Here is a 24496-nt window from a genome sequence, read left to right as displayed (position 1 = left end):
ACCTGCACTGATTCAGCAACTTTTAATGGACTAGACAGACGCCACATGGAACGCAATCAAAACATGCCGGATTCGTAGGGTCCATGATTGACACTCATGAGGCTCACATGCCGCAGCCGCACTTAAATGGTCCTTTCTCCCACACTTCATCCCAGCCAACAAGATGGCTGGAAGGAGAGCAGCGCCACGGTTCAGGGACGCTGAGCTGCAGACCCTCCTGGACGGCGTGGAGGAGAGAAGGATGACAGAGCTGTGACCATCTCACAGGGTGGCCACCATTGCTAGTTGAACTCCAAACGCAGGGGTGAAAGGCCAACATATTAGCATGGTACATACTCCTGTGTCCAACTAGGTTTCATGGGCTACACGGTGGCCCCGGTTGGCAGTGCGTGTTCCCGCCCCGCATGCCCCACCCCAGGCTCGCTAGTGATATGCCAACGGTACTTAAACGCTGCGTGGCGAGCAACGCATTTACGCCATTTTCGGGGTGGCGGAGCATCCCGATTTGGCGTTAAACCGGCACCTACTGCGGTTTTGGCGTCGGAGGCTATTCTCCACCCAATCATGTTTCACGAATTCAGCATCGCCCGGCGGCGAATCCCGCCCAGGATCAGGTGTAGGTCAGGTGAACTCCATGATATACTTTGTACAGCACATTAAATAACTTTTTGCGCAAACATTATGATGCCTCTGTCACTTTCGTCCACAATGTGTGCAACCCCTCCTCCCTGTAGCACCCACTCACCCTCCGGGCGTGGTTGTGACCCGGGAGCTGCGTCCCATCTCCTGGGTGTTCGGATGTTGGCATCAAAGTGCAATCGGAATTCTAGACAATGACTCTCACATGCTACATGGCCCGTCTACCCACAGGAATACACTTGACATGTGTCAAGTGCTCACTTAACCATTATTGCCAATTCCCTATTAGCAATAGGCTTCAACACCGCAGCCAGAGGCCTCAGCAGTCGGTGGGGATTATGGGTGATCGGTGTGGCAGACGGGCAGGGAGAAAGGTTGCCCATAGAGATGGGGTTGCCTCCAGTTGCCCCCCCCCCCCCCCCCCAGTGTCACCCTCCCATGGCGGTCCAGCTCTGCGGAGGGTCCCTCCACCACCTCCCTGATCACTGGGGTGACAAGCCCAGTGCCCCCCGTCTCTTTGCCAGTGAGCAAAGATTTCTACTCCCCTCCTCGGCTCAACACGGAAGCCCTTCCGCCAGGTTTATTTTTTCAAAAGGAGTACTAATCAGAGCCAGCTTGGTGGGGAGGCCTTTGAATAACAGGAGGGCATTGGATGATCGGTGACTTCCGTTAATTGTATGGAAATGGAGCTTAAGTGGTGATAATTGGATTCTCGCCACGCTAAGGCGAGATTTTGATTTTACCCGCGGGAGCAAGTTGGTTGTGTTTGGCGCCTGGCGCGGTTCCCGTTTTTGGCCTGTCCCGCTATTCGTCGGCCTGGTTACGCTCGAACGTGAGCGTAATGAGACTGGAAGATCGTGCACTAAGTGTGCGATTCAACGGTCTCATCATGCCCGACTTGGGGTCGAGACAAGACCGTTGAATCTTGAGAGGCCGCTCGCGAGATTTATGATCCTCGAAACGTCTCTTGAGATCCTTGCGGAACGTCCCAATCTGGATCATGCCCTCACTAGGAGTGATCCAAATCCGCATATTTAAATGAACCATATAGCTCATTTAAATACCTGAACACCGGATTCACATGGTGCCTAGACTCAACGGCCACGCTTGAGATACGTCGCCAAGATGCCGCTTAATGCTGGTACACATAAATGTTGACCAGGCGTAATGGCACCTGGGGAGTCACCAGGATATTGGAGACACAGATTGTCAGGGACAGAGCAGGGCGACACCCTGACACTCCCTTTGGCACCAGGGCACCTTGGTACTGCCAGCCTCGCACTCTGGAAGTGCTGATAGCATTGACATGTGTCAAGTTGGCAGTGCCAGGTTGCCCAGATGCCAACTTGGCACTTCCAGGAATTGGGCCTGGGGGGGGGGGCTTTGCCAGGTGGAGCGGGCAGTGAGGGGTGTCACAAACAAGGGGGGCCTAACCTGACCTGCGAGGACCCTTTCCTGTTGGTGAGCTAGTGCAGCCTTGGCGGAGAGAAGCTGCCTGACGCCAAAAACGGCAAAGTGCCACTGAATAGCAGGATGTTTCTTGGCACTGCAGGCGCCAAGAAACACCCCATTAAAAGCACCATTCAGTGGACTTTAACTCAAGTCCGTGGAATCGCGCCATAAGTGTGGTTGCTGGGACTGGATAGCGTGCGATTCACACCTCCACTTGGCACGCTATGTGGTAAGCGAGTCAGGACATGCAAATGGGCCAGCGCTCTGCCGGCGCAAATTCAGGGTAATTCCCGGCCTATTGGGTGTTGTAACCGCTGAGGCCAGAATTAGCACCAAAGAGCCTGACAGCCGGAGCGGTTTATAAACGCTCCACTTACCACACACTCACTTCAGCAACGAAGATGGTTCACAGAGGACCTGCCCATCAATTTTGGGAATCGGAGGTGTACCAGCAGCTCCATATGCCAGTGAGGGGAGGAGGAACACCCTCTTTCCCAGGGTGAGCCGCAAACTCAAGCCTGCCCTCAAGAACTGTGCCTGGGAGGTGATGGCAGAGGCAATCAGCATTGCCAGCCTCATCAAGAGGAGACAACTGGTAATCTGGAGGGGTGGGGGTCACTGGTGAGGCCTTTTCCAACAGAGGGTCAAATAACCAGGGAGGGTTCCAAAGACGCTTGGTTGGGGTGAGCTCTGCTGATCTGCTGCTTTCTCTGCAGTGGGGCAGTGCTCCTGAAGAGTGCCAGCACCTGGTGGGCCTCTGAGCTTGACCACGTCCATCCCCTTGATGAAGCTGGGGTATGATGGTGTCCAGAGGGAATGCCTGGGTGGACTCCCAGATGACCAGATTCTCTCAGCATTCAAAGGACACAGTGAGCACTCGGCAGTGTGACCAGCCAGTAGCCTGTAAATAGCACATAAGGAGTGCATTTAAAAGGCAGACTGCAGCAATGGCGGTCTGAGCCAGTCCACCTGATCCCGAAAAGGACATCCCGAGTCCACAGAACTGGTCACTCCCTGCTATTGCACTGACCCAGACAGCCACATCCCAGCAATGTTTGGGGGTTTTTCAGTATTTTTTTTAGCCTCTGCAGCCAGGCCACCCAAGACTCGCTTCTAAATACTTGCACTAATTTGCACCTGCAAGACTTCCACTTAAGAGGGGCGCAGCATTGCATGAAGTGTCCAAGCCGCTAATGATATTGAAATCCTTGCAAATGACTGTTTTGTATGGATCCGGCAGCACAGGGTGCAAACATCGATTTTGCCGCCAGCAAGGAACCAGAGTATGGCATCAGAATTGGCACCGGGCGCAAATCTTAATTTTTGGATAACCTACGGGGCCGCCCGATCACGATTCATGTTTTCGGTGTCGCAAAGCAGAGAATCCAGACCATAAATTCAAATCCCATAATAGCAATCGTGCAGCTTAATTTCTGTTAATTCAATAAAATCTGGAATGAAAAGCTGGAATCTGTAATGGTGAGCATGAAAATATTGGATTGTCACAAAAACCTATTTGCTTCATTAATGTCCTTTCCCAGTCTGGCCTGGAAGGGATTTCATACACATGCCCTCAAATGGCCCAGCCATTTGTATTATCAAAACTGGTACACAGGGACAATTAGAGATGGGCAATAAATGCTGGCCTTGCCGGAAATACACACATCCTAGGAACGAGAAAGGAAAAAGAACTGTCCTCAAATGGGAATAATTCAAAGGCTACAAGTATACAATATTTTTTATAAAAGCTGTGATATCCATAACTCATTCACAATTTAGAACACACAAAAGCCATGATACTTTACATTTCTAGGCCAGAGGGCACAGCCGTTAATCAAACATTCATCACTGGGGTGAGCTGCAACAAGGGATATTGGGATAAAAGCCCACTCCGCTCAGTGCTGTTCAGGGTTCCATAACTCTGCATCAAGCCCCGTCGCTTCAAGCTGTCCAAACCAATTGAGTTGCTTGATGCCAAACTCACTCGGGTCCTGGAAAAGTCCACATTAAAGATTGATCATTTCTGTCGCTGTCATAGAGGCATATCTCGTCTGTTCCAGCTCTTTCAAAGAGCTATCCAATTAGTCCTCTCTAATTAGTCCATCTAATTAGTCCTACTCCCATATTCTTCCCTCCCGGCCCTGAACGTTTTTACATCTCCAATTCTCTTTTGAAAATTAGAATTAAATCTGCTTCCATCATCCTTTCAGGCAGCGAATTCCAGGAATAAGCTAGTTTCAGTAATGGTGAACCTGTATCGACTGTGAAAACCAATCTGGTTCATTCATGTCCCTTAGGGAAGGAAATCTGCCACTCATATTTATTCTTAACTATGTGCAACAGCCTGGGCGTGTCCCTCTCACCCTGGGGCTTCTACTTACCTGTACGCCCTTGGCGGGTTCCCTCTGCCTGGTCCCTATTTTTAAAAACCTGTTGTTAACCTCGCTGATGTTGCGGGGAGATCCCAATGTGGAGGAACATGCCGTGGGAAGCTCTTTCGTCATATCATAATTTATTTAAATGAGGTTCCCAACCTTTTTGGGCACACCTCATTACATCACTGGCAGAGGGTGTAGAAAGTCTGAAAACGAGATCTCATCGGCGAGATTCTTGTATTCTGACTCTCATGGGATTTTGTGCCCATGTCGCCGTTTGTCGTGGCAAATGCAGGCGCAAAATCCCAACCTCTATCTCTCTGACTGCTGGTGGGCCTACATTTTTTTAGTTCCTCTGTTCAACTCATCTGGTTTCATTTAATGATCTTTCTAGCATATCATCCCAAGCACAGTGGTGACTTTCTTTTACCGATATTTCTTCCACTTTTTATCTTCCTCTACATCCTGCCGGAAAAATTGAGTGCTGAGCTGCCATTCCTGTAATAGTAATATGATATTTTCAAGTGTCTATCTTGCTCCACTTCATTCCCTAAAACTAGGTCCAACACTGTTTCTTCCACATTGAGCAGGAACACACCGATCGAGAAAGTTCTCCATACGCGTATACCTTCCTTGTTTTCCTTAATACTATTACTCCCCAGTCTTTATTGGGATAATTGAACCCACATTATCATATTGGCAAAGTTATTGAGGGGGGGATTTTCCGCCCCCATTTTCAATTGGCGGGAATGGGGCAGGATTCCCCAACTGGCTTTTACATCATTGAAATTTCCCGTTCCGGTTGGCGCCCCCCCCCCCCCACTCCCCACCGATGACATAATAGGGTTCCTGCCATTAGCATGCACTGTGATAACATTAGTTGGCTTCCCCTCCCTATGCACACACATTGGATAATCCCCCCTTCCCCTCTCGTTGGTGTGATTTACAACAGCTTATTCCCTGGTGCCTGGGCACTGCCAGGGAGAACTCCATGGAGGAGGGTTTCCAATGGGGAGGTCTGTGGGGGTTCGTTGTGTCCATTGGCAGGGAATTTCCTGGGGAGGGGCTGTGTGCATGGCAGGGAAGGGTTCCCTGTGTCCATGAGGGGATGGATTACCTCAAGGGGGGCTGCGTGCGTGGGAGTGGGGAACCCTTCAAAGGGGGGGGCAGTATCTATGGGGGGGGGGGGGAATGCTCCCTGGGGGGAATGCTCCCTATGTCTATGGGGGAATTCCCGGCAGGGGGGGGGGGGGGGGGGGGGCATATGCATGGTGGGGCTGCATTCCTGGGACCCTTTTGTTTAGATTGGCGTGGTCTTTAAAATTCTCATGAAGACTGAAGTTGCTGGCTGAGTGGTTCATTCAGAGGTTCATGCTGTCCCGCCAACATGACATTGTGGGACCCACCTTCAGGACTTTGACAAGGTGTCAAAGATGTGACCAGAAAAGTCAGCAGTGGAGCCCACAGGCTTTTCCTGCCTGAGTTGACACTTCGTCAAAAGAACAGAACATTTGCTCCTTGTGTTTCTGTAATGGGCTTGTATATTTCCTTGCTTATTTCCTTCTCACAATTAATTGGAAAATAATTAGACTTGATTTATATAACACCTTTCAAATCTCAGGAAGTCCCAATGTGGTTTACAGCCACATTTTAGAATGTGGTCACTGTTCCAATGTCAGAAACACGGCAGCCATTGTCACACAGCAAGGTCCCACAAACAACAATGTGATCACGACCCGAGAATCTGTTTTTGATTATGTTGTCCGTCAGTCAGGTCCCTGACTCCAGCGAGACCCTTCCAATCTCGCCACAGTGGCATCCCTTCTGATCCCGACCCCAGTGGGACCCCTCAGTTTCAGACTCCCTGAATACTCACCGTGGTGAATCGATACCACTATCGCCAGTAATGCTGTGGTTCTCCAGCACCTCCAGATGAGTGTTCTCGTCATGACTTGTTTGCAATAGTGCATTATTGTGGGAGTGAAGAAATCCCAGGTTTCGCTCCAAGTTTCTCATCAGTTGAGCTTTCATTCCTTGGTGCACAGCCCAGTTTTCCTGGTTGGCATGGCTTCTGATGCCTTTATTCCTCATGTTTCGGGGACTCTCTGGTCCAGAGTCAGGGCCTGTTGCATCACAGTAATCAAATATACTGTTCACCAGGAGCTCTGTGCAGAACTCCTTCCCACAGAAAGGCTTGGATTGCCCCAAACTGTTATTGTTCACTTCTACCCAGCTGGCCACTTGCTGTTCACTAAACGCACAGGTTTCAGTTTGCTGTTCTTGCAGCAGAATTTTGGTTAAAAGCCAGCTCTCATTAGACAGCACTGCTGGCACACCTTCACTACCAGGATTATTGGAACAGCCGAGGCCAGGCAGGGTTGTGGGTAACTGGTTGCACACTGTGAACTCAGCATCATCATTGAGGTAAAGTGAGCTGCACGCATCATCCTCATCAAGCTCTCTTTGGTACAGGGTCTGGTCCTCATCAGTAAAGGTTGCGCTCTGTCCTCCATCAGTATCTGATTGTCTGACTGCTCCATTCTCTGACTGGCAGGCTTCCACTTGGTACATTAGCTGTGTCCTGGGTGGATGAGACTGGTTCAGGAGCATCTCCACACTCCCAGAGTTCGCTGTGGTAGGGATAGCAGGATTCCAGGCCTGTTTGAGAGGCCAATCTCGCCAGATTTGAGGCACAGAATCATCCCCATAGTTGTGGCTTACTTCGTGCTCTGTCACATTGACACATTCCTCTCTCTCCTGCAGGTCAGATTTCCTTGCAGCCTGGCCAGGAGAATGTGTGTGGTTTGAAATGTGATCACCTGTGGATGAGACAGGGGTTTGGCTTTTGCTTGGGTAATCATGTGTTTGACAGCTAGCGGGGATATGATGGCGTCTGTAAGTCCGGTCTTGGCTTTCTGTCGTAACAGCACAGCTTTGAGGCTGGTCTTTAGAATCTGCTTCACTTGGCCTGATATTGCAAACAGCATTGATTTGGATCCTGTCCTTAGCTCTCTCCCTCACTGAGACTGCACCACATACCCTGGTAGAGGAGTCTCGGGACTGTGACCTCCTCCCCACCCTGTGATACCCCTCAGTCCCCAGGCTATTGATGATAGTATATTGAGCGTGATGGTGTTCGACTGAGGATACTTTGGATAAAGAATTGTTGACTCTGTTCTTGTAGAAATGTCGGGTTGGGTTGCTACTCCTGCAGGGCTGGATATTTGGTTTTTCAGGCAGCTTTTGCTCTCCCTCATTCCTTCTGGGATTGGCCATCTCCTTCGTCCTTGGGTCACTCTTAGTTTTCAGCAGACCCTCACTCGTTTGCAGTGAACCCCTATGCTTCAGCCTCTTCTTTTCCCTGCTGGACTGTGCTCTCCGCTGCTGCTGTGGTCCAACCAGTGCCTTTTGCCAGCTGCTTTTAGAATGATGCCTGTGTTTGCTGATCAGCTGTTCCATTGAGCTTGTGTTGTGATACAGGTCAGTGTTCTCTCTGCCCAGTTTCTTCATCAGCAGAGTATGCCTGACCAAGTTTTCGACAGTGAGCTCAGGATTGATGCGTTTGATGAGTTGGTGCTCCACATCCCGGGGAATGTTGCCCAGGCTGCTCTCGTCACGAACGGGCCATTCCTCTGGCGGGAACTGAGCTGAGAAAGTCCCATACGTTCTCTTGGTGCCCTCATTCTTTGTCTTGCGCCGGAATAGGCTGAGGCCAAACTTTCGGATGTGATTTTGTTTCTCTTTAATCCTGCCTCGCTCACTCCCCTGGGGCCCAACCGATGTAGAGGTAGCCCTGTGTTGAATTGAGGGCTTGTGCTCCTTGCAGTTCCTCTGGCCTGGGATCTCTTTCATGGAGAGCCACTGCTCTGACTGCTGTTTCTCCACCTCTTGCTGACGGAAGCAGTGGCAGGACTTGCAGTGAGGGGCTCCATCAGGAAGGAATTTCTCCTCCTTCACTGGCTCATCATAGTTCTTCACACTCACCAGGTATGTCACATGAGCAAGTGCGGTGGCATGCTCCTCACACAGCACCCATGGGTAATTCTGTTCCCCCCTGTTACCAGCAATGAAATAAGTGTGTGGAGTGACAATGAAATAGCCTTCTCCAGTGTGATAAATCTTCCTCTCCTGAATTAACGAGCCCAGAGCATTATGTAGAATTTCCTGAGATGGTGTAGCTATACCTACAATATTAAAAGCATGAATTAGGAAGACAATGTGGTACTGGAAACATGCTGACAAGGGGAAAAACACATAGGCCAGAAACAGAAACTGCCAAATGAGGCACTGGCTGGAATCGATATTGGCTGTCTGCAAGAGCACTCAAGGCAACATAGAAACTCATTATCACTATCTGGACTTTGTGATTACCCACTCACAATAGGTATCACATTTACTCAAAAGGACAAAGACCATGCTATGAATATGTAACCATCTTCCGGATACAGGTGATCAACTTTTCAGCAGGGCATAAGGCAAACAAAGAGACCATTAGACTCCATAATGGGCTAATAGCTGGCCATACAAGAGTGTTTAAGAGAACAATGGATCTTTTTCTTTCATAAATTTAGAGTACCCCATTAATTTGTTCCAATTAAGGGGCAATTTAGCGTGGCCAATCCACCTACCCTGCACATCTTTGGGTTGTGGGGGAGATACCCACGCAAACACGGGGAGAATGTGCAAACTCCACACGGACAGTGACCCAGAACCGGGATCAAACCTGGGATCTCGGCGCCGTGAGGCAACAGTGCTAACCACTACACCACATAGGGGACAATGGATCTCAATTAAATCACCCTGGTTAAATAGGAGTATCCTGTTTATTCCCATTAATGAGTTTAAGTCTGGATGGGACAATTGAACTCTGGCCAGATATAGGCGTGTACGTATGACTCAGTGCTCGCATAACCAGTCTAAAAGAAGGAACATTAGAACAGATAATCAACAATAGCCTGGGTGTCTCTCAGGCAAACCAGCGCAAGAAGAAGCTCTTGGCTCAGAGAAGGTATCCGCATCGAGTGATTATAGCCTGGCCAGCCACCTTCACTAGGTTCGGGTAATATCTAAAGCCCAGCTGTAAGTCTGAAACATGTTTTGTGGGAGTAATGTTGAAGCTCGTAATACCCAAATAAATTAGTTACCCAAAAGGCAGCATGGCCAGCAGATGCCGGGATATCCCTCTACCAGGATCTACAGGATTGGAGTATTGCGTACAGTTCTGGTCACCTCATTTTGGAAGGACGTGGAAGCTTTGGAACGGGTGCAGAGGAGATTTACCAGGATGTTGCCTGGTATGGAGGGAAAATCTTATGAGGAAAGGCTGATGGACTTGAGGTTGTTTTCGTTAGAGAGAAGAAGGTTAAGAGGAGACTTAATAGAGGCATACAAAATGATCAGGGGGTTAGATAGGGTGGACAGTGAGAGCCTTCTCCCGCGGATGGAAATGGCTAGCACGAGGGGACATAGCCTTAAACTGAGGGGTAATAGATATAGGACAGAGGTCAGAGGTAGGTTCTTTACGCAAAGAGTGGTGAGGCCGTGGAATGCCCTACCTGCAACAGTAGTGAACTCGCCAACATTGAGGGCATTTAAAAGTTTATTGGATAAGCATATGGATGATAATGGCATAGTGTAGGTTAGATGGCTTTTGTTTTTTGACTTCCCATGTCGGTGCAACATCGTGGGCCGAAAGGCCTGTACTGCGCTGTATCGTTCTATGTTCTAACCTGGCTTGCCATGCCTCAGAAGATTTAATGCGATCTTGCAAGATGTCACGATCTGAATCACGAATATTATAGGTGGGATCAGTATTTTGCAGATCTGCATATTACAGTAATTCAGCTGGTCTCACTCTAATATGCACTCCCCAAATCTACCAGAGGTGTTGGGCTCTAACCCCTTCACCTTGGAGACCTTGGACAAGCGCTTGTGGGGGTCACCAAGGGGATTGGAGGCTCCTAGGTGCTTCCCTCTAGGCAGTGTGGCACTCTGGCACTGCTGGTGTCACCTGGGCACCCTGGAATTGCCAGCCTGACCTGAGTGCCAACCTGGCACTGCTAGGGTGTCCAGGTGGCATGCAACGGTGCTAGGCTGGCAGTGCAAAGGTGCCCAGATGGCAACTTGCCCGCAGCAGGGATCAGGCCGAGGAGTGTCCTGTACACGTGAGGTGTGGTGCATGGCGGCCCCTTATTGATGAGTTGAGGCATTGTGGGGGTTCGGGTGTCGTGCGGGGGGCGGGGGGGGGGGGGTTGAGAGATCATTTAAAAACGGGATCCCAATCTCTTCCTGCACTGAGGAGTTCTGGCAAGCGGAGCTCCTCAGTGCAGGAAACAGAGCTAAGTGCAGCCTCTGTGGGAGATCCCCGCTGAGGCCCTGAATTGAAACAGAGATCCAATATATAGCGTAGTGTTTCCCAGCGCTGCGAGCGTTGTGAAACACCTGGTTAAATGACTGTCACGGGTCTCTGTTCCAACTTGGTTAGATCGCGCCCACAGTAAAAGGCAGCATAGTGTCAGTGGTTAGCAATGCTGCCTCACAGCACCAGGGATCCAGATTCAATTCCAGCCTTGGGTGACTGTGTGGAGTTTGCACATTCTCCCTATGGGTGCATGGGTTTCTTCCAGGTGCTCCGGTTTCCTTCCACAGTGCAAAGATGTGCAGGTAAGGTGGGTTGGCCATGCTAAATTGCCCCTTAGTATGCAAAGATGTATAGGTTAGGTTATGGGGTTGCGGCGGGGAGTGGGGCTCTTTCAGAAGGTTGGTGCAGACTTGATGCGCCGAATGGCCTCCTCCTGCGCTGCAGGCATTCTACAAAAAGAATCAGAGAATTGTGAATAAACTGCAAACCTGTTTTGCCCTTTGTTCATCTCATAAGTAAAGGAATATTAGCACCTGGGTAAAACTTTCTGCTTATAAACTGGTTGAAGTGTCTGATAGTTTACAGAGAACAGGAACAGCAGCAGACCTGGGGCTCGGGTCAAGGAAGAGTTAAGTTGGTGAGAGGTTGAGAAGTGAGGGAAAGGTAGGGGAGGAATGGAGTGGGGTGATGAAGGGAGGGCATGGTGGGCTGGCAGAGGTGAGGGAGAGATGGGGCATGAGGGAAGGACAGTGTTTCAATGAAGGAGTGGGGGTGACAGGAGTGGGGAAGGGCGAGGGAGGGTTGGGGCTGTGGGGACATGGAAGGGCAGGGGGTGAGGGCGGGATTGGGGTCTGGGATTTGGGGACAGGGTGGTGTGGGGACATGGGAGAAACAGGATGGGGTTGTGGGGGATTGAGGGGTAGGGGGTGGGATGCAAGGAGAGGCGATTGTGGGGAAGTGAGAGATAGAGAGACTGGGGGACAACTGAGGTAAAGGTGGAGTGAAGGAATAGCAGGGTGGTGGGGAGGAGTGATAGAGAGTTAGGCGGAAGAATTGCCAAGAACCAGGCAAGAGGGAAATTAACTTTGGGGACTGGGCAGGATTTGAAGGAGAGAGGAACATGAAGCAGTAACCCCCATAGGCCCAGAGAGGAACATGAAGCAATAAGCCCCATAAACCTACCCCAAAAGGGGTGCAGCAGAGTATGCTGAGAAAGAGAAAACAGCTGGAACAGGCATGTGGTGCAAAGCCTTTAAAATGATTAAAGTGACCCTATTAACACATGGTTTGTTTGCAGAAATTGACACTCAAGTGATCTTTATGGTCCTGCTGTCTTGATTCTCAGCTGTGCAACTCAGATTTGTATTGATATGATCTGGTGGAACATTTGCAAAGCTAAAATACTGTTTAAACTGTGCAAACCCTGAGTTAACCTACAAGGTGCTGAACACGAATCGGAGAACCGGAACTCAAGACTGAGGATCAGAAGCTTGGGCTGACCTAGGTTGGGATGCAACTCATTTTCCGAGCGAGGGGAAGAATCAGGAGTGCAGCTTGGAAATCAGGAAGGTGATTAAACTTACACCCAGGTTCCAGCGTCCTTCATTTCCGGGATCGGAAGAGAGAGAGCCGGAGTGCAGCTCGGGAATCAGGAAGGAGTCCAGCGGCCTTCATTTCCGGGAACGGGAGAGAAGGAGAGCCGGATTGCAGCTCGGGAATCAGGTAGGTGATTAAACTTACCCCCAGGTTCCAGCGGCCTTCATTTCCAGGAGCGGGAGAGAGCCGGACTACCGATCGGGAATCAGGTCGGTGATTAAACTTACCCCCAGGTTCCAGCGGCCTTCATTTCCGGGAGAGAAAGAGAGGCAGAGTACAGCTCGGGAATCAGGTAGGTGATTAAACTTACTTCCAGGTTCCAGCGGCCTTCATTTCCGGGAGCAGGAGAGAGAGAGCCGGAGTACCGATCAGGAATCAGGTAGGTGATTAAACTTACCCCCAGGTTTCAGCGGCCTTCATTTTTGGGAACGGGAGAGAGAGAGAGCCTGATTGCAGCTTGGAAATCAGGTATGTGATTAAACTTACCCCCAGGTTCCAGCGGCCTTCATTTCCGGGAGCGGGAGAGAGAGAGCCGGGGAACAGCTTGGGAATCAGGTCGGTGATTAAACTCACCCCCAGGTTCCAGCGGCCTTCATTTCCGGGAACGGGAGAGAGAGCCGGATTGCAGCTTGGAAATCAGGTATGTGATGAAACTTACCCCCATGTTCCAGCGGCCTTCATTTCCGGGAGCGGGAGAGAGAGCCGGAGTACAGCTTGGGAATCAGGTAGATGATATAAACTTAGCTCCAAGGTTCCAGCGGTCTTCATTTCCGGGAGAGACAGAAAGAGAGCCAGAGTACAGCTCGGGAATCAGGTAGGTGATATAAACTTACCCCCAAGTTCCAGTGGCCGTCATTTCCAGGAGCGGGCGAGAGGGAGCCGGAATGCAGCTCGGGAATCAGGTAGGTGATTAAACTTACCCCCAGGTTCCAGCGGCCTTCATTTCCAGGAGCGGGACAGGGATAGCAGCTCGGTAATCAGGTAGATGATTCAACTTACTTTCAGGTTCCAGCGGCCTTCATTTCCGGGAGCAGGAGAGAGAGAGCCGGAGTACCGATCAGGAATCAGGTAGGTGATTAAACTTACCCCCAGGTTTCAGCGGGCTTCATTTCCGGGAACGGAAGAGAGAGAGAGCCGGTTTGCAGCTTGGAAATCAGGTATGTGATTAAACTTACCCCCAGGTTCCAGCGGCCTTCATTTCCGGGAGCGGGAGAGAGAGAGCCGGGGAACAGCTTGGGAATCAGGTCGGTGATTAAACTCACCCCCAGGTTCCAGCGGCCTTCATTTCCGGGAACGGGAGAGAGAGCCGGATTGCAGCTTGGAAATCAGGTACGTGATTAAACTTACCCCCAGATTCCAGCGGCGTTCATTTCCGGGAGCAGGAGAGAGAGAGAGAGAGCCGGATTGCAGCTCGGGAATCGGGTCGGTGATTAAACTTGCCCCCAGGTTCCAGCGGCCTTCATTTCTGGGAGCAGGAGAGAGAGAGCCGGAGTACTGCTTGGGAATCAGTTAGGTGATATAGACTTACCCCCCACTGGTCCAGCGGCCTTCATTTCTGGGAAAGGGAGAGAGAGAGAGACGAATTGCAGTTCGGGAATCAGGTCGGTGATTAAACTCACCCCCCCGGTTCCAGCGGCCTTCATTTCTGGGAGAGAGAGAGAGCCGGATTGCAGCTCGGGAATCAGGTCGGTGATTAAATTTACCCCCAGGTTCCAGCGGCCTTCAATTCCGGGAGCGGGAGAGAGAGAGAGCCGGGGAACAGCTTGGGAATCAGGTCGGTGATTAAACTCACCCCCAGGTTCCAGCGGTCTTCATTTCCGGGAGTGGGAGAGAGAGAGCCGGAGTACAGCTTGGGAATCATAGAACATAGAACATATAGAACAATACAGCGCAGTACAGGCCCTTCGGCCCACGATGTTGCACCGAAACAAAAGCCATCTAACCTACACTATGCCATTATCATCCATATGTTTATCCAATAAACTTTTAAATGCCCTCAATGTTGGCGAGTTCACTACTGTAGCAGGTAGGGCATTCCACGGCCTCACTACTCTTTGCGTAAAGAACCTACCTCTGACCTCTGTCCTATATCTATTACCCCTCAGTTTAAAGTTATGTCCCCTCGTGCCAGCCATTTCCATCCGCGGGAGAAGGCTTTCACTGTCCACCCTATCCAACCCCGATCATTTTGTATGCCTCTATTAAGTCTCCTCTTAACCTTCTTCTCTCCAACGAAAACAACCTCAAGTCCATCAGCCTTTCTTCATAAGATTTTCCCTCCATACCAGGCAACATCCTGGTAAATCTCCTCTGCACCCGCTCCAAAGCCTCCACGTCCTTCCTATAATGCGGTGACCAGAACTGTACGCAATACTCCAAATGCGGCCGTACCAGAGTTCTGTACAGCTGCAACATGACCTCCCGACTCCGGAACTCAATCCCTCTACCAATAAAGGCCAACACTCCATAGGCCTTCTTCACAACCCTATCAACCTGGGTGGCAACTTTCAGGGATCTATGTACATGGACACCTAGATCCCTCTGCTCATCCACACTTTCAAGAACTTTACCATTAGCCAAATATTCCGCATTCCTGTTATTCCTTCCAAAGTGAATCACCTCACACTTCTCTACATTAAACTCCATTTGCCACCTCTCAGCCCAGCTCTGCAGCTTATCTATATCCCTCTGTAACCTGCTACATCCTTCCACACTACCGACAACACCACCGACTTTAGTATCGTCTGCAAATTTACTCACCCACCCTTCTGCGCCTTCCTCTAGGTCATTGATAAAAATGACAAACAGCAACGGCCCCAGAACAGATCCTTGTGGTACTCCACTTGTGACTGTACTCCATTCTGAACATTTCCCATCAACCACCACCCTCTGTCTTCTTTCAGCTAGCCAATTTCTGATCCACATCTCTAAATCACCCTCAATCCCCAGCCTCCGTATTTTCTGCAATAGCCTACCGCGGGGAACCTTATCAAACGCTTTGCTGAAATCCATATACACCACATCAACTGCTCTACCCTCATCTACCTGTTCAGTCACCTTCTCAAAGAACTCAATAAGGTTTGTGAGGCATGACCTACCCTTCACAAAGCCATGCTGACTATCCCTGATCATATTATTCCTATCTAGATGATTATAAATCTTGTCTCTTATAATCCCCTCCAAGACTTTACCCACTACAGACGTGAGGCTCACTGGTCTATAGTTGCCGGGGTTGTCTCTGCTCCCCTTTTTGAACAAAGGGACCACATTTGCTGTCCTCCAGTCCTCTGGCACTATTCCTGTAGCCAATGATGACATAAAAATCAAAGCCAAAGGTCCAGCAATCTCTTCCCTGGCCTCCCAGAGAATCCTAGGATAAATCCCATCAGGTCCCGGGGACTTATCTATTTTCAGCCTGTCCAGAATTGCCAACACCTCTTCCCTACGCACCTCAATGCCATCTATTCTATTAGCCTGGGGCTCAGCATTCTCCTCCACAATATTATCTTTTTCCTGAGTGAATACTGACGAAAAATATTCATTTAGTATCTCGCCTATCTCTTCAGACTCCACACACAATTTCCCATTCCTGTCCTTGACTGGTCCTACTCTTTCCCTCGTCATTCGCTTATTCCTGACATACCTATAGAAAGCTTTTGGGTTTTCCTTCATCCTTCCTACCAAATACTTCTCATGTCCCCTCCTTGCTCGTCTTAGCTCTCTCTTTAGATCCTTCCTCGCTACCTTGTAACTATCCATCGCCCCAACTGAAACTTCACACCTCATCTTCACATAGGCCTCCTTCTTCCTCTTAACAAGAGATTCCACTTCCTTGGTAAACCACGGTTCCCTCGCTCGACGCCTTCCTCCCTGCCTGACCGGTACATACTTATCAAGAACACGCAGTAGCTGATCCTTGAACAAGCCCCACTTATCCAGTGTGCCCAACACTTGCAGCCTACTTCTCCACCTTATCCCCCCCAAGTCACGTCTAATGGCATCATAATTGCCCTTCCCCCAGCTATAACTCTTGCCCTGTGGTGTATACTTATCCCTTTCCATCATTAACGTAAACGTCACCGAATTGTGGTCACTGTCCCCAAAGTGCTCTCCTACCTCCAAATCCAACACCTGGCCTGGTTCATTACCCAAAACCAAATCCAACGTGGCCTCGCCTCTTGTTGGCCTGTCAACATATTGTTTCAGGAAACCCTCCTGCACACACTGTACAATAAACGACCCATCTATTGTACTCGAACTATATTTTTTCCAGTCAATATTTGGAAAGTTAAAGTCTCCCATAATAACTACCCTGTTACTTTCGCTCTTATCCAGAATCATCTTCGCCATCCTTTCCTCTACATCCCTAGAACTATTAGGAGGCCTATAAAAAACTCCCAACAGGGTGACCTCTCCTTTCCTGTTTCTAACTTCAGCCCATACTACCTCGGAAGAAGAGTCCCCATCTAGCATCCTCTCCGCCACCGTAATACTGCTCTTGACTAGCAGCGCCACACCTCCCCCTCTTTTGCCTCCTTCTCTGAGCTTACTAAAACACCTAAACCCCGGAACCTGCAACATCCATTCCTGTCCCTGCTCTATCCATGTCTCCGAAATGGCCACAACATCGAAGTCCCAGGTACCAACCCATGCTGCCAGTTCCCCTACCTTGTTTCGTATACTCCTGGCATTGAAGTAGACACACTTCAAACCACCTACCTGAACACTGGCCCCCTCCTGCGACGTCAAATCTGTGCTCCTGACCTCTATACTCTCATTCTCCCTTACCCTAAAACTACAATCCAGGTTCCCATGCCCCTGCTGCAGGTAGGTGATATAAACGTACACACCCCGGTTCCAGCGGCCTTCATTTCTGGGAGAGAGAGAGAGAGAGAGAGAGCCGGATTGCAGCTGGGGAATCAGGTCGGTGATTAAACTTACCCCCAGGTTCCAGCGGCCATCATTTCCAGGAGAGAGAGAGAGCAGGAGTACAGCTTGGGAATCAGTTAGGTGATATAAACGTACCCCCCGGTTCCAGCGGCCTTCATTTCTGGGAGAGAGAGACAGAGAGAGAGAGAGAGCAGGATTGCAGCTCGGGAATCAGGTCGGTGATTAAACTTACCCCCAGATTCCAGCGGCCAACATTTCCGGGAGCGGGAGAGAGCTGGAGTACAGCTTGGGAATCAAGTCGGTGATCAAACTCACCCCCCCCCCCCGCCCCCCCCGGTTCCAACGGCCTTCATTTCTGGGAGAGAGAGAGCCGGATTGCAGCTCGGGAATCAGGTCGGTGATTAAACTTACCCCCAGGTTCCAGCGGCCTTCATTTCCAGAAGCGGGAGAGAGAGAGGGAGCTGGAGTGCAGCTCATGAATCAGGTTGGTGATTAAACTTACCCCCAGGTTCCAGCGGCCTTCATTTCCGGGAGCGGGAGAGAGGGAGCCGGAGTACAGATTGGGAATCAGGTAGGTGATATAAACATACCCCCCCACGTTTCCAGCGGGCTTCATTTCTGGGAGAGAGAGAGCCGGATTGCAGCTCGGGAATCAGGTCGGTGATTAAACTTACCCCCAGGTTCCAGCGGCCTTCATTTCCAGAAGCGGGAGAGAGAGAGGGAGCTGGAGTGCAGCTCATGAATCAGGTTGGTGATTAAACTTACCCCCAGGTTCCAGCGGCCTGCATTTCCGGGAGCGGGAGAGAGGGAGCCGGTGTACAGATTGGGAATCAGGTAGGTGATATAAACATACCCCCCCACGTTTCCAGCGGGCTTCATTTCTGGGAGAGAGAGAGCCGGATTGCAGCTCGGGAATCAGGTCGGTGATTAAACTTACCCCCAGGTTCCAGCGGCCATCATTTCCAGGAGCGGGAGAGAGAGAGAGGCGGAGTACAGCTTGGGAGTCAGGTAGGTGATATAAACGTACCCCCGCCCCCCGGTTCCAGCGGCCTTCATTTCTGGGAGAGAGAGAGAGAGCCGGATTGCAGCTCGGGAATCAGGTCGGTGATTAAACTTACCCCCAGGTTCCAGCGGCCTTCATTTCTGGGAGAGACAGCCGGATTGCAGCTCGGGAATCAGGTCAGTGATTCAACTTACCCCCAGGTTCCAGCGGCCTTCATTTCCGGGAGCGCGAGAGAGAGAGCCGGAGTACAGCTTGGGAATCAGGTAGGTGATATAAACTTACCCCCAGGTTCCGGCGGCCTTCATTTCCAGGAGTGGGAGAGAGAGAGGGCCGGAGTACTGTTCGGGAATCAGGTTGGTGGTTAAACTTACCCCCAGGTTCCAGCGGCCTTCATTTCCGGGAGCGGGAGAGAGAGAGCCGGAGTACTGCTTGGGAATCAGGTAGGTGATATAAACTTACCCCCAGGTTCCGGCGGCCATCATTTCCAGGAGTGGGAGAGAGAGAGGGCCGGAGTACTGTTCGGGAATCAGGTTGGTGGTTAAACATGCCCCCAGGTTCCAGCGGCCTTCATTTCCGGCAGCGGGAGAGAGCCGGAGTACCACTCGGGAATCAGGTCGGTGATTAAACTTACCTTATAGATATTCTGAGTGTTCCGGCTGGGGGAGAAATAACTGAAAAGTGACATCACAGGAAAGCAGTGACCTGATTGGCTGGTAGGGAATCTGCACTAAATTTAAAAATTAAACATTGTTAAACATAATTAATTAATTATTTAATCAGAATTTAGAGGGGTATTTAAGCCAGGGACCGGAGAGTACTGTATTTAGCATTTACATTTATCATAGAAATCTCGTGCTCGGAAACATAGAGTAACTTTTAAAAAATATATTTTTGAATTTAATTTATTAATGGTGCAGTGCTCGGACTGTGAGATGTGGCAGGTCCGGGGGGCTTCCAGCGTCCCGGATGGCTACATCTGCAGAAAGTGCACCCAACTGGGGCTCCTCACAGACTGCATGGTTCGATTGGAGCAGCAGTTGGAGGCAATTCGGAGCAGGTGGCGGAAAGCGTAATAGATAGGAGTTATATAGATGTGGTCACACCCAAGGTGCAGGCAGAGAGATGGGTGACCACCAGAAGGGGCAGGCAGTCAGTGCAGGAATCCCCTAGGGTTGTCCCCCTCTCAAACAGGCATACCCCTTTGGATACTGTTGGGGTGAATAGCCTATCAGGGGAAAACAGCAGCAGCCAGAGCAGTGGCACCACGGCTGGCTCTGATGTTCAGCAGGGAGGGTCAAAGCGCAGAAGAGCAATAGTCAGAGGGGACTCTATAGTCAGGGGCACTTCTGTGGACGTGAAAGAGACTCCAGGATGGTATGTTGCCTCCCTGGTCCCAGGGTCCAGGATGTCTCTGAACGAGTAGCGGGCATCCTGAAGGGGGAGGGCAAACAGGCAACGGTTGTGGTACTAACGACATAGGCAGGAAAAGGAATGAGGTCTTGCAGCAGGAGTTAAGGGAGCTAGGCAGAAAATTAAAAGACAGGACCTCTAGGTTTGTAACCTCGGGATTACTCCCTGTGCCACGTGCCAGTGAGGCTAGAAATAGGAAGATCGAGCAGCTAAACACATGACGAAACAACTTGTGTCGGAGGGAGGGTTTCAGTTATCTGGACCACTGGGAGCTCTTCCAGGGAAGGTGTGACCTATAGAAGAAGGACGGGTTGCATCTAAACTCGAGTGCCTTAAGTATCCTGGCCGTGAGGTTTGCTGGTGTCACACGGGAAGGTTTAAACTAGTATGGCAGGAGGGTGGGCACCGGAGCAATAGGTCAGAAGGTGAAAAAAGAGAGGGAGAACTAGGGAATAGGGCCAGTATGGCTCTGAGGAAGAGCAGACAGGGAGATGTTGCTGAAAACAGCGGGACTGGTAGCCTGAAGTGCATATGTTTTAAAACAGGTAAGGCAGATGAACCTAGCCCTTGGATTAGTACTTAGAACTATGATGTTGTTGCCATTACAGAGACCTGGTTGAGGGAAGGACAGGATTGCCACCTAAACATTCCAGGATTTAGATGTTTCAGGCAGGATACAGGGGGATGTAAAAGGGGTGGAGGAGTTGCGTTACTGGTTAGGGAGAGCATCACAGCTGTACTGCGGGAAGACACCTCAGAGGGCAGCGAGGCTATGTGGGTAGAGATCAGGAATAAGAAGGGTGCAGTCACAATGTTGGGGATTTACTACAGGCTACCCAACAGCCAGCGGGAGATAGAGGAGCAGATAGGTAGACAGGTTTTGGAAAGGAGTAAAAGCAACAGGGTTGTTGTGATGGGAGACTTTAACTTCCCAAATATTGACTGGGACTCACTTAGTACTAGGGGCTTAGACGGGGCAGTTTGAAAGGAGCATCCAGGAGGGCTTCTTAAAACAATATGTAGATAGTCCAACTAGGGAAGGGGCGATACTGGACCTGATATTGGGGAATGAGCCCGGTCAGGTGGTAGAAGTTTCAGTAGGGGAGCATTTCGGGAACAGTGACCGCAATTCAGTAAGTTTTAAAGTGCTGGTGGACAAGGATAAGAGTGATCCTTGGGTGAATGTGCTAAATTGGGGGAAGGCGAATTATAACAATATTAGGTGGGAACTGAAGAACCTAGATTGGGGGTGGATATTTGAGGGTAAATCAACATTTGATATGTGGGAGGCTTTCAAATGTCAGTTGAAAGGAATTCAGGACCGGCATGTTCCTGTGCGGAAGAAGGATAAATGTGGCAAATTTCGGGAACCTTGGATAGTGAAAGATATTGTAGGTCTCGCCAAAAAGAAAAAGGAGGCATTTGTCAGGGCTAGAAGGCTGGGAACAGACGAAGCCTATGTGGAATATCAGGAAAGTAGGAAGGTACTTAAGCAAGGGTCAGGAGGGTAAAAGGGGCCACGAAAAGTCATTGGCAAATAGGGTTAAGGAAAATCCCAAGGCTTTTTACACATACATAAAAAGCAAGAGGGTAGCCAGGGAAAAGGTTGGCCCATTGAAAGACAGGGGAGGGAACCTATGTGTGGCGCCAATAGAAATGTGCGAGGTACTAAATGGATACTTTGCATCAGTGTTCACCAAAGCGACGGAATTGGTGGATGTTAGCATAGTGGTTAGCACTATGGCTTCACAGCTCCAGGGTCCCAGGTTCGATTCCGGCTTGGGTCAATGTCTGTGCATAGTCTGTACATCCTCCCCGTGTGTGCGTGGGTTTCCTCCATGTGCTCCGGTTTCCTCCCACAGTCCAAAGATGTGCAGGTTAGGTAGATTGGTCATGATAAATTGCCCTTAGTGTCCAAAATTGCCCTTAGTGTTGGGTGGGGTTACTGGGTTATGGGGATAGGGTGGAGTTGTTGACCTTGGGTAGGGTGCTCTTTCCAAGAGCCGGTGCAGATTCGATGGGCCGAATGGCCTCCTTCTGCACTGTAAATTCTATGGCAGACTGGTACAAACGGTGAAGTCACACGGGCTCAAGAGGTGAGCTGGCAAGATGGATACAGGACTGGCTAGATCATAGAAGGCAGAGAGTAGCAATGGAAGGGTGCTTTTCTGATTGGAGGGCTGTGAGGAGTAGTGTTCCACAGGGATCAGTGCTGGGACCTTTGCTGTTCGTAGTATATATAAATGATTTGGAGGCAAATGTAACTGGTCTGATTAGTGAGTTTTGCGGACGACACAAAGGTTGGTGGAATTGCGGATAGCGATGAGGACTGTCAGATGATACAGTAGGATTTAGATTGTTTGGAGACTTGGGCGGAGCGATGGCAGATGGAGTTTAATCCGGACAAATGTGAGGTAATACATTTTGGAAGGTCTAATACAGGTAGGGAATATACAGTGAATGATAGAACCCTCAAGAGTATTGACAGTCAGAGAGAACTAAGTGTACAGGTCCACAGGTCACTGAAAGGGGCAACGTAGGTGGAGAAGGTAGTCAAGAAGGCATATGGCATACTTGCCTTCATTGGCCGGGGCATTGAGTATAAAAATTGGCAAGTCATGTTGCAGCTGTGGAGAACCTTAGTTAGGCCATACTTGGAGCATAGTGTTCAATTCTGGTCGCCACTCTCCCAGAAGGAAGTGGAGGCTTTAAAGAGGGTGCAGAAGAGATTTACCAGGTTGTTGCCTGGTATGGAGGGCATTAGCTATGGGGAGCGGTTGAATAAACTCGGTTTGTTCTCATTGGAATGTCGGAGGTTGAGGGACGACCTGATAGAGGTCTACAAAATTAGAGGAGCATAGTGGATATTCAGAGGCTTTTTCCCAGGGTAGAGGGGTCAATTACTAGGGGGCATAGGTTTAAGGTGTGAGGGGAAGGTTTCGAGGAGATGTATGTGGCAAGTTTTTTTACGCAGAGGGTAGAGGGTGCCTGGAACTCGCTACCGGAGGAGGTGGTGGAAGCAGGGACGATAGTGATGTTTAAGGGGCACCTTGACAAATACATGAATAGGTTGGGAATAGAGGGATACGGACTCCAGACGTGCAGGTTTTAGTTTAGACGGGCAGCATGGTCGGCGCAGGCTTGGAGGGCCGAAGGGCCTGTTCCTGTGCTGTACTTTTCTTTGTTCTTTGAATTGAGTGACTCTGAATGGAGGACCGATCTGGTGGTTGCGTTCTGAGCCTGGCTGATCATCAGATTGTAGTGATCTTTACATGGGTATGTACATAAAGGGTTAATAAGAAGCATAGATCTAGCTCAGGGCTACTAGTGTGGTCAGACATAGCTACTGTACATAAACCTTGTAACCTTTCTACTAGTATTGATCTTAAAGTAAGAACTCACGCAGTTGTTAAATTCTGTTACTCAATAAACCTTTCAATACCTCTGGATGACTTTGAGTCTTCTTCATCAAGGTGCAGAAAGCCTCTGCCGCAACTGGATTGAGTAACGCATGTTACATACAGTAGTGCTACTAAACACAAGAGGGTAGTGGGTGCCTGGAACTCACTACAGGAAGAGGTGTTGGAAGCACGGACGATAGTGACGTTTAAGGGGCATCTTGACAAATACATGAATAGGATGGGAATAGAAGGATACGGACCCAGGAAGTGTAGAAGATTGTAGTTTAGTCGGGCAGCATGGTCGGCACGGGCTTGGAGGGCCGAAGGGCCTGTTCCTGTACATTTCTTTGTTCTTTGTAAATGGAGCGGGTGTTGGGGAGGAGAGGAAAATAATCTGCTGAGAATATGGTTTTGAAGGGCCTGGAGTCTAGCTGAAGTATATGGAACCAGTTACTGGCCTGATTCAAGATATGCCTGAGAATCAAGTTACCTGAATAGCACTTGACTAAATATTCCATCAGGGCTTCTTGCGTTACGATTTTATGACTCGCGTTCATCTCAGAGATAACACAGCAAAGCACTTCTGCCAAGGGAACAAACTGGGATTGAGCAATGGGCATCATTGGTATTGGGGACACATCACCTACAACACAAAACATAATGCAAACATAAAAACAAAATACTGTGGTTGCTGGAGTGTGCGATGGAAACAATATGTTGGAAATACTCGGCAGGTCTAGAAGCCTTTGTGGAGAGAGAAACAAAGTTAATATTTTGAGTCAAATCTGACTCTTTGGGGCTGTTTGAGCTCCGCATAGTCCTTGATTCCCACAGAGATCAAAATCCCATCCTAGCCTTAAATATATTCAACAATGGAACATCCACAACCCTCTGGGGTAAAGAATTTCAAAATTTACAACTCTTAAAGTCAATTAATTTCTCATCTCAGTCATAAAAGTTTGGATCCTTATCCTGAGACTGTGACCCTGTGTTTTAGACTCCCCGACCACAGAATCATAGAATCTATGGCACAGAACAGACCCTTCGGCCCAAACTGGTCTATGCCAACCAAAAAGCAAACCCCATATTCCATCTAACCTTTGCTATCCATGTATCTGTCCAAATGCCTTTTAAATGTTGTCAATGTCACTGCCTCAACCACTTCCTCCGGCAGTCACCCAAGGTGGATTTTTTCACCTCCTTCTACGTCCCAGATATTTCTTCTGATAGTGATGCACAACACTTCACTAGCTCCACCTACCAACTTTGTTTGTACATGGCCACATGTACTATGGCCATTTCATTTGTTTAGCTACCTTCTCAAATGAAATGAAAAAGGCTTCTACCTCCTTCTCATCAAACTTTGACA

The 24496-nt window shown here is 49.6% G+C and overlaps 1 protein-coding gene across 1 annotated transcript; it reads right to left on the bottom strand.

Moving 5' to 3' along the window:
• Positions 1–3814: 3814 nt before the first annotated feature.
• LOC140392949 (storkhead-box protein 1-like) lies at positions 3815–23765 on the bottom strand. The gene is made up of 3 exons (XM_072478748.1): positions 23618–23765; positions 6343–8650; positions 3815–4082 (listed from the first exon to the last, which is right to left on the bottom strand). Exons 1-3 carry the CDS (start codon positions 23748–23750, stop codon positions 3926–3928), a joined length of 2598 nt encoding a protein of 865 aa, XP_072334849.1. The 5' UTR covers positions 23751–23765; the 3' UTR covers positions 3815–3925.
• Between the last annotated feature and the right edge of the window lie 731 nt (positions 23766–24496).

This window comes from Scyliorhinus torazame, chromosome 16, assembly GCF_047496885.1.
Source record: "Scyliorhinus torazame isolate Kashiwa2021f chromosome 16, sScyTor2.1, whole genome shotgun sequence".
Classification (NCBI taxonomy): Eukaryota; Metazoa; Chordata; class Chondrichthyes; order Carcharhiniformes; family Scyliorhinidae; genus Scyliorhinus; species Scyliorhinus torazame.
This window is presented reverse-complemented; position numbering and strand designations above follow the sequence as displayed.